The 11,138-nt window shown below is 40.5% G+C and overlaps 1 protein-coding gene across 1 annotated transcript; it reads left to right on the top strand.

The window, feature by feature from the left end:
• The first annotated feature begins 537 nt into the window (after positions 1–537).
• On the top strand, positions 538–10,073 carry TAGLN (transgelin). Its single transcript, XM_075838804.1, has 5 exons — positions 538–639; positions 3,246–3,443; positions 4,802–4,979; positions 8,951–9,053; positions 9,160–10,073. Exons 2-5 carry the CDS (start codon positions 3,261–3,263, stop codon positions 9,302–9,304), a joined length of 609 nt encoding a protein of 202 aa, XP_075694919.1. The 5' UTR covers positions 538–639; positions 3,246–3,260; the 3' UTR covers positions 9,305–10,073.
• The last annotated feature ends 1,065 nt before the right edge of the window (positions 10,074–11,138 follow it).

The following is an 11,138-nucleotide window of genomic DNA, read 5'->3' on the forward strand; positions in this document are numbered from 1 at the left end:
TTTGAAGTAGAGTAGCTACTCTATTAGATTTTAGTTATAGATCAATTTTGTAACCGCCTATAAGGTAATTCCAGGATGAACATGAAGGTCCTTGACTGCAGCAATATATGAAATAACACTTCTGAGGTTTGTATTGAATACAAAAATAATAATAATAGAACGAAAAGTTGTTTTTTATCGGAAAAAGTAAAAGCTTTCACTAAAAAGTTTGACATTTGAAGTTGGTGAGAATCAGAACAGTTAACTAAATTCAGCATAGCGTCATCCAAGTGTTCCTGCCCCCCCTCCCTCAGTGCACAGGGTTTTATCTGGGAAATGTTACCCCCGAATTGAGTCTATAAAAGGATTTGCTGGAGGGAGATTTCCCCCCCTCCTATTGAGTGACAAACTCTTCCCCTTTCCCGCATCCTTAAGGTATCCAGAGAATGTGTTCATAGCCCGAAACTCTGCAGTTCAGTCAGACCTTCCCCTAATATGGAGTTGGGAAGATCAGAGTCTGGAGGGGGGAGTAGGTGGGTTGATACTCCCCCCACCCCATTACATGCAGAACTAGGACAGGACTTTTATCTCCCCATCCTTCTCCTCTCTCAGTCAGTACTTTGCATCCTGGATTCAGACACCATCATCCAGTAGCAATCTGTGAGTTTTGGGACGGGATGGGATGGTGACTTGGGCTGGAGGTTTATGATTTCTATACCGATAATATTTTAAAATACAGCTCATTAGATTTATCTGTTATAAAGTGGGGGCGAGGGGGATTGTATCTATGTAAGTAATATCAAGGGAAAGATAAGGGTGTGTATTGAGATTATACCTTACATGCATGATGTGGGATGACTATTTTGGAACTGTAAGTCCCAGCAAGCCCTGGCAGACAAAGCTTAGCATACACTAATATGTCACGTTACTTATACGACCTATATGATAGATAAGTAGATTTACTGCAGCATCTGGAGAACATGTCCATCTGGAGTCTCCGGAGGGTCAGGCAGCTGAGCGGTAAATGGAATGAATTAGCTGCTACCAATGGCCAAGAATTCTTCTATAATGTAATTCTAAATAAGGGAAGAAATGAGACTGGAATGTTTTCTTGTGTTGACATTCTTTGGGAATTTGTTGCAGAAACTTGCCAGATCTGTTTCACGTTCTTCCTTTTATTGTAAACTTGGTTAACAGCAACACGGAGCGCAATAACACAGTTTCTGGACAGTTATTGAGTTGGGTTGCCCATTCTTCATAACTGGAATGGAGGTGTGGATGAAATTTTAGACAAAACATTCAGCTACTGTAATTATAACTAAGAAGCAGAATATTTATCACGCTGACAACAGGTACATCTGTTTCTTTGAAAATTGTGTGACAACCAACATGGCCACCGTTATATCTTTCATGGGAGTTGCCGGCCGCATTTGCCATTAAAAGGATTTTCTGCTGATTTGTTTTATGTCATGTAGATTAGGTTTGCCATAAAACTGTGACAATTTGTGATCCAACCATTGGGAACCCAAGTATTTCAAGAAGCCCCTAATACTAATTCTGGGCAGAGGGCTGGGTGACAACCTGTCCTACAGAAGCCACCACTATCCAGAGGAAGAGTAGAAACAGAGGTGACTCAGTTCAGCTACAGAAGAGGACAAATGATATTGCTTACAGACTTCTATTTACTGATCACTATATATTTTTTTAATCAATATAGGCTCCTTATAATCTTTAAGGATCACACTTGCATATTTTGCAGTACGTTCTTGTTCAAAATGTTTATGGTATGTCTATTAATGAGTCCTAGTCATTTCTTTGGGACTCAAATGATAATTTATGTTGAGATCTGTTATTTTGCTTTTTGTTTTTTTTACTACTGATCAGTTTTCAGACAGTTTAGATATATTGTGGAGCAAAGAAAATAAATACTGAAAAAAGTGTGAACCTCGTCTCATACTGAGCTGCAGGGACACATGGCTGTAGATTATGTATAGGTGTTATACAGGTCCGTAAAACGGTATCTTTGATCTTAAATGGAGCCACAGAGATTTTTTTTTATCATCATCACAGATTGCATATCATTTGCATTGTTTTTAGGGCACCATATGGTGCCTAGAGACTTCGTGCACAAGGTTTTGTCTATACTAAGAGGAGTTATGGTATTATGATCTCCCCCTTCTAGGTTGCTGAATTACAACCAGTAATGTATACAAATCCATAGAATCGAAATATTTTGTGTCCTTTACAGTGGAAAGCCTGCAGTTATATAGCGGTCAACTGGCACTAATATATAGAAAAAGAGGGTATTAACCTGGCAGGATCTAAAACAAGTGTCCGGAATATGTTATGTCCTTAGTACTGTCTACATTTCCCCCTGATTCTCTGATATTCACCATGAAGGACATTTAAAATAATATTATTATAACATTACAGTATATTTTTATACATTGTTCAGCACATATTATTACATTACAGTATATTTTTATACATTGTTCAGCACATATTATTACATTACAGTATATTTTTATACATTGTTCAGCACATATTATTACATTACAGTATATTATTATACATTGTGCAGCTCATATTATTACATTACAGTATATTATTATACATTGTTCAGCACATATTATTACAGTACAGTATATTGTTATATATTGTGCAGCACATATTATTACATTAATGTACATAGTGTAAATCATATTATTAGGATGCTCACAAAGGAAATTGTTCTTTCTATAAAACGTGTGTTGTAAAAGCTCTTCTGAGAAAGAAGAAAGGAGGTGATGGCAGAAGCCTCATAAAGGTAGAGTAGAAAATACATTTATAGTTTATATGCCATATTCTAGGTCTCCTATTCTCAAGCGGAAATTGTCACAGAATTTATGACAATCCACTGCTATCATGTAGCATTATGTACAGTACTTGGACCAGTGCGTGTCTGTCTAGGCTGTCTTCACACTTTGCTTTTTAATGCAGTTTTTGGACTGATTATGTTTTTTAATCATTATTGTGAATGGTTCAAAAAAAGGAGAAGTATAAAGACTTCAGATATAGTTATCCTTCCTCTAGGCTTTACTGCTTTTGGCTAAAAAAAAAAACCCCTCTAAAACCCATGAAACGGCACGAAAACTCGAGAGTATTTGCCGAAATATGAATATATAGGACTTTTAAGTTGCCCACTAATGCAACTTACTTTATTGTGCAGATGATTTTTTTGAGTTTACATGATACTACTTATAGCTTTCCTGTTATCGTGTATCCAGGTCCCAGCAGCAACCATGGCCAATAAAGGTCCAGCCTATGGAATGAGCCGTGATGTCCAGTCTCGCATAGAGAAGAAGTATGACGAAGATCTGGAGGCACGCCTAGTGCAGTGGATTAAGATGCAGGGAGGATCAGAGGTGGGAGAACCGCCTGAGCCAGGAAGATATGGATTCCAGCAGTGGTTGAAGAATGGAGTGGTGAGGACTAACTGTCCATAATGTGTTACATATATTCCTTCAACATACATCACACAGGTTAATAGAGGATTGGGGAACATTTCTAACCAATTGACCTAAAAAAAATAAAAAATGAATCATTGCAATATGCAAGAGCTGCTAAAATAATGACATAATAATAGGTCTAATAACCACAAAATAATAATAATAGTAATAGCAATGCACAGTGGATATGGAAGCCTCATTCCACATTACAACCTTTTATACAATGTCAATATGCTCTCTGTGTGCAGACATTTTTTTTTCCACTCTTGATTAACTCTTAACTGGCCATACACCAGAGACGTTAGACGTCTGTCTTCTGAATGACTCTTTGTTCAAGGTTGGACTTCGCCGGTTGTTTTGGATGACCATGTCATAAGTTTTAATGTAATAAATTTATATTGATCTAGATCAATCTTTGCCTCGATCTGTGACCTGAGCATGGCTTCTATTGATGGAGTCATCATACTTTGGATTTGAGCATGCCCAGTTGTGCACATCGGTCTTCTGCCATGAATGACTCTTCAAGTATTGCCTAAGTCCTCCTTTCTTCACATATAGTTGTTTTTTTTGTTCAAAAATGGTACATGTGTTTTTTAATGTCATTTTTTCAAAATAGTGTATTTTAGCACCTACGTTTTTTACATCCTTTTACGTGGCATTTTTCATATTGCAAATCATGTGATTGATTCAAAGACCATGCGATTTCCTAAAAACGCTGTGTGGGAAGGCCCCCGAAGACTGCACCGACCACAACCAAAAAACTCCAGCTCTGCAAATGAATGTTTCTAGAGATATCTGCATTTGGTCTGCTTCTCTCACACTTTTTTATATCCCAAACATCTCGGACAGTAGGCAGAAAATGATCTAAATTGTCCATTGCGGCCAAAATCTCTCGTATATGCCAGCTTTAGTTGTGTTTAGTATTATTGGCTATGAAGCCAGTGCAGGCGTCAGCACAGTTTATATAGGAGTATAATGGTAGCCAGTCTGGGAGTCCATTAGAATTGTAAACTGCGGTAGTAATAGCTAGACTATCAAATATTGTAGAACTGTGAGAATAACAGATCAGCGTTGTGAATTCTAAATGTAGTAAAAATGAAAGCATGCTAGTAAAGGACGAGTTCACAGCAAAACTAGAGCAATTGTCCATTGCAACGAATAAGGACCCTCTTTCAATTTCCCAAAATTCCTTTGAAATAATGGGAGTATGAATCTGGTTGCCTTGGGCACTTTTTCTTTTGCACTAGTTCTGATAAGTCTCCAGATATAGACTTAATTGATATTGTGTTAGTCTACTTGGAAATTCTCAAGATTTTCAGTTTCTTCTTCTTCAGGTCCTTTCCAAAGTTATTAACAGCCTATACCCCAAAGGATCACATCCCGTGAAGATCCCCGAACCTCCTCCCAGCATGGTTTTCAAGCAGATGGAGCAGGTGGCACAGTTTCTGAAAGCAGCTGAGGATTATGGAGTGGTGAAAACAGATATCTTCCAAACCGTAGACCTGTATGAAGGTATAACGCCTCTCAGAGATAAGCCCTACAATACTAGTTTTCATATGATAGGTATTTCTATGTGGAAAGCACCGAATTCCATCAGCACCATAGAAACTGGATTTTCAGATTGGAGCTGGGTTCACATTCTACAGTATGTGTGATCATGACACTAGTAAAATCTCCATGAATTATACTGTGACGTTACACTTTGTTTTCGACCTTAGATCGATAGATCGATAGATAGATAGAGCAGTGCCATAATTATGAGAGTTTGCAGTTGCGGGACCCTGGATTAAAATTTTAAACAAGGTAAGATTTTGGTTTTCTCGTAGTTGGGAAGGGTGAGAGGAAGGCAAAAGCCTGTAGCGGGCACTTCTGAAGTTGAGTGACTTTGCATTTTATACTAATCTGTGTTAAAGAGGCTCTGTCACTAGATTTTGCAACCCCTATCTGCTATTGCAGCAGATCAGCGCTGCAATGTAGATTACAGTAACGTTTTTATTTTTAAAAAACGAGCATTTTTGACCAAGTTATGACCATTTTCGTATTTATGCAAATGAGGCTTGCAAAAGTCCAAGTGGGTGTGTTTAAAGTAAAAGTCCAACTGGGCGTGTATTATGTGCGTACATCGGGGCGTGTTTACTACTTTTACTAGCTGGGCGCTCTGAAGAGAAGTATCATCCACTTCTCTTCACAACGCCCAGCTTCTGGCAGTGCAGACACAGCCGTGTTCTCGAGAGATCACGCTGTGTCGTCACTCACAGGTCCTGCATCGTGTCAGATGAGCGGGGACACATCGGCACCAGAGGCTACAGATGATTCTGCAGCAGCATCGGCGTTTGCAGGTAAGTCGATGTAGCTACTTACCTGCAAATGCTGATGCTGCTGCAGAATCAACTGTAGCCTCTGGTGCCGATGTGGCCGACACGATGCAGGACCTGTGAGTGACGTCACAGATCTGCACTGCCAGAAGCTGGGCGTTGTGAAGAGAAGTGGATGATACTTCTCATCAGAACGCCCAGCTAGTAAAAGTAGTAAAAACGCCCCGATGTACGCACATAATACACGCCCAGTTGTACTTTTACTTTTCAACACGCCCAGTTGTACATTTGCAAGCCTCATTTGCATAAATACGAAAATGGTCATAACTTGGCCAAAAATGCTCGTTTTTTTAAAAATAAAAATGTTACTGTAATCTACATTGAAGCGCCGATCTGCTGCAATAGCAGATAGGGGTTGCAAAATCTGGTGACAGAGCCTCTTTAAAGCCCCTTAGGCCCCATTCACTCAATACAGATTGGTGAGTAATTTGTATCAGTATTTGTAAACCAAAACCAGGACTGGATTCTAAGCACAGGCAAAATATAATGGGAAGATTTATGCTGTATTAACAATCCTGCATGTTACTGAAGTAAAAAATGATCAGTATTTCCTGATTTGCATTCTGGGAAGTGTAGTCTTTACATCAGGTACTAGAAAGTATTCTGCTCTGCGTTCTGTGAGTTTAGGGTACTGCATTATATGAAGTGGACTAAGCTGCTAGGGGTGTGTCTGTCAACAAGCTTGTCAACGGTTTCCAATAACAACTTGCAGAATTGTGAATGCAGCTTTAGGATTTAATACAGGCTGTATTTCAGGATTATTAGAAGAAAAATCACGCAACATTTGAGTTTACTTTATGTATATTACATGTAAACTGTGAAAAGGCATTGAAAGATGAACATTAATATTATGGTATTAAACATGGCTGAATATGTAGTCTGAAGGAGACCTGTTTTTGGCTTGTATGTCCGGTATTTTTTTTTTTACCACCACCACAAGGCTTGTATTGAAGCAGCCACAGCTAGGTAGGGGGATTGTTTAAAATACAGTAGCAGCGCTCCGGGTGTGGACACTTGGTATGGTCATTATAACAGATAGAGTCATGTGAGGGCTTATCTTCTTTTATATAATAGAGTGTCTGGTTAGTTTGACATCATCTAGCGTTTAATCTGTGGTATTGATCATACTTTCCGTGATATGTCAGTCTGGCTCTGATATTTAAAAAAAAAAAAACAACAACTATTCTCTGAGCAAAGGTATTTTTTTTCATGCTTTGAAGAAAGCCTTTTGGTCACTATGCGGATGAGTTCACCCACAATGACGATGTTTGCTTACTCGAATGGTCAACTCATTTGTTATTGGCAAGCAGGGATGTCTCGCCTACCAGAGTCCCCGGGCATCCTCCGATCTGACACAAAAGGATATGTTCCTACAAAGCAAATGAATTGCAGTAATTTCTGCAAATGAAAAATTCATTGTTTCTGCAGAAAGTGCCTGGATTTCTGCATGCCCCCATTCAGATGAATGAGACTCAGAAATGTCTGCAACAAATCTGCGGCTTGTGAACATACCCTAATAGGCCCTAAAGGTCCAGCTGAAAACAACCCCATCTGGTTCGGCCGATCATTCACCATTTTGTGCACGGATTCTACGAACGATTGCTGAGCTGCATTATGGCCAATCAAATTCCGATGTGTATGGCCAGCTTTAGGCTACATGCACATGTCAGTATTCTGGTCAGTATTTTGCTTCAGTATTTGGAAGTCAAAACCAGTAGTGGAAGCTTAAGGGTATGTTCACACGGCCTATTTTCGGCCATTTTTCGGGACGTAAATGCCCGAAAAATCGGAAGTAGAACGCCTCCAAACATCTGCCCATTGATTTCAATGGGAAAACGGCGTTCTGTTCCGACGGAGCGTTTTTTACGTGTAAAAAAAACGGCCGCGAAAAAGTGCAGGTCACTTCTTGGGACATTTTTGGAGCGGTTTTTCATTGACTATCTAAAAAAGCTCCAAAAACGGCCGTAAAAAAAATGGCGAGTGGCACAAAAAAACGTCTGAAAATCAGGAGCTATTTTCTCTTGAAAACAGCTTCGTATTTTGAGACGTTTTTGACTCTGCGTGTGAACATACCCGAACAGTGAAAACCTATAATGGAAATATTTGTGCCTCTTGAGTGTTTTGGACCCACTCCTGGTTTTGGCTTCCAAATACTGAAGCAAAATACTGACCAGAATACTGACGTGTGCATGAGGCTTATGGTATGTGCACACACACTAATTACGTCCGTAATTGAGGGACGTATTTTGGCCAAAAGTACCGGACCGAACACAGTGCAGGGAGCCGGGCTCCTAGCATCATACTTATGTACGATGCTAGGAGTCCCTGCCTCGCTGCAGGACAACTGTCCCGTACTGTAATCATGTTTTCAGTACGGGACAGTTGTCCTGCAGCGAGGCAGGGACTCCTAGCATCGTACATAAGTATGATGCTAGGAGCCCGGCTCCCTGCACTGTGTTCGGTCCGGGACTTGCGGCCGAAATACGTCCGTCAATTACGGACGTAATTAGTGTGTGTGCGCACATACCCTAAGTCTTTCCTTTATACTGGTATAAATGCATTAATAATTCCCCTACAGAATCAAGTGCCAGTATTGGGTCACAATTTCCAGCATGTATCGACAAGGCAAGGGTTTTTTACCTCATATCATGATCATGGGTGTGACCATACAGAACAATGCTTCTATCCAGAAAACTTTTATCCAACGTGTGTCCAGATAATTCAGATTTTTTTAGTCTCAATCTGTGCACGTTTTGGAACGCATGGTTTTGTGGTATAGGGCTTAGACGCAAGGGAGGATTAACCAGTGAGGTGCAATACTGGATGAGTGGGTGCTAAATAGAGCAGCTCTTGCGCTGAAGGACCCGGCCTGTATGTGTATGAACACTGTCCGCAACTTTCCCCTGCCCATAAGTCAATCACAGAGCGCCAGCAATGGGAACTGGCGCAATGAACTTATCATCGTGGGACCCTTCTAACAAAAAGGAATAGTTCAAACATTTTTCAATTTGAAATGAAATGTGAGACGGGGAGCTATATGACTTGATGGGGTTAATAGACCTTACTACCTACCAGTTCACACACACCGTATCTCCATCTTTTCTACAGGGAAAGATCTGGCTGCTGTGCAGAGGACAATAATCGCTCTTGGGAGTATTGCAGTTACAAAAAATGATGGCCAATACCAAGGAGACCCCTCCTGGTTTATGAAGTAAGTGGCAGAATTGAACATTATGGAACATAGCACACAGTTATTTCACCTATAATGTCATGAATATAATGTCACCGCATTAATCCCTTCCAATCTGTTTACCCAGGAAAGCGCAGGAGCACAAGCGAGACTTCACCGATGACAAACTGAAACAAGGAAAGCATGTTATTGGTTTGCAGATGGGCAGCAACCAGGGGGCCTCCCAGGCTGGCATGACAGGCTATGGCCGCCCAAGACAAATTATTAGTTAAATTCTAGTCAAGAAGACTTAACCTCTTCACTCCTGGAGGAGTCCATGAGTAACATACAGCAGTATAAGGGTATAACAAAACACATTTTCAGCTCTCTATGCATCACATCCATGGCAGAAGTGCTCAGATATAGCGGGTCCAATTATAGATATATGTAGTAAAGAATAGATGAAAAAACCAAAACAAAAACTTTTCATTTCCAATTAGTCCTCTCTTTTATCCCATGGTATCTGACACCGCTTTCTGTACAGTACTGCTAAATAGAAGGCGCACCTATAGAACCGGACCTCTTATCTTATTAGTGGCTGACCGGGTATATAAATACTTCTGAACCCCACGTTGGGTTGAATCTACGCATACTCCATATTAAACTGGAGGAACCAAACTTGTAGGGACATCATTTTTATGGCATGGCAGAAATAGATATCTTCAGCTGCCCCTGAACTGCATGTCAAGGTGCATAGCCAACCATTAGAAATGTAGTTCAGGTACATCAGAAGTCTTGGTTTTTGTTACCTGTATCCTTTGCTTTTGGCTCTTTATAAGCTGATGTTGACAATCTTGTACATCCTCCACCTATTCATTCATTTTGCATGGTCTACTACTTTCTGGCCCATAGCACCATACTAAACATTACTATGCAGCAGTAAAGAGGTTAATCTGCTTGTGTCTTAAAGGAAATGTTCAATCAAACGAATCAGTGTTTACTAAGATGATTTTTTTTTAACTTTTATTTTTGATCAAAATAAAATTTGTTTATCTCATTAAACTGTGGTTTTGTTTCAAAATGATAAACGAAGACAAATATAAAAGAGAATATAGAAACATGCAATGCAATGAGACTCTGGGGAACACGGTTACCCTAGTTATGGGGTGGCTAACCATAGTTTCTGGAACTTTCTCATGAGATAGCAACGAGGCCAGCTACTGTGCCCTATTACAGCGACAGCCACAGTGCACCAATAACAGTAACAGCTGCAGGACGTCAAATAACAGCGACAGCCGCAGGAGCCAGGTATTGGTCATAGGACCCCCTCCCCAAGTAACAGACACAGGACCCCCAATAATAGTGACAGGGTCTCTGCTGCTTTGCATTTTGGGAGCTGTGCCAGTGGGCATGGTGTGCCAAAGTCACATGTGCGCCACAAGTTTGCTACTTCTGCCCTGGACAGATATCTGACATTTTAAAAACCAACAAAGCCATCAGGATCCCGTTCTATTCAAATCATAGATATTCTAGCAACTATTGCTTGAACTTGATTCATGCGCTTCTGGAGTAATATGAAGGTTATCCAGGCTATAAAATGATCCACACCAATAATTTATTAACAAGTAAGAGACTGAAATAAAATTAATCATAGATAAAATGTATTGACTAAAATCATTTTCAGGATGCCCTTCTTCAGGACTTACATGGGCGTATTTTCTGATCAGTATTCTTAACACCTTCCCATCCTGTGACAGCTGACATCTCGCTCCAAGGGCTGGAATAAATCCTACCCTGCCTGTTTAACCCCTTAAGGTCAATGCTGACCGTGGCATCTAATGTTCACACGAGGGCATTACGTCCGTAATTGACGGACGTATTTCGGCCGCAAGTCCCGGACCGAACACACTGCAGGGAGCCGGGCTTCCTAGCATCATAGTTATGTACGACGCTAGGAATCCCTGCCTCTCTGTGGAACTACTGTCCCGTACTGTAATCTTGTTTTCAGTACGGGACAGTTGTCCTGCAGCGAGGCAGGGACTCCTAGCGTCGTACATAACTATGATGCTAGGAGCCCGGCTCCCTGCAGTGTGTTCGGTACGGTACTTGCGGCCGAAATACGTCCGT

This window comes from Rhinoderma darwinii, chromosome 10 (assembly GCF_050947455.1).
Source record: "Rhinoderma darwinii isolate aRhiDar2 chromosome 10, aRhiDar2.hap1, whole genome shotgun sequence".
Taxonomy (NCBI): domain Eukaryota; kingdom Metazoa; phylum Chordata; class Amphibia; order Anura; family Rhinodermatidae; genus Rhinoderma; species Rhinoderma darwinii.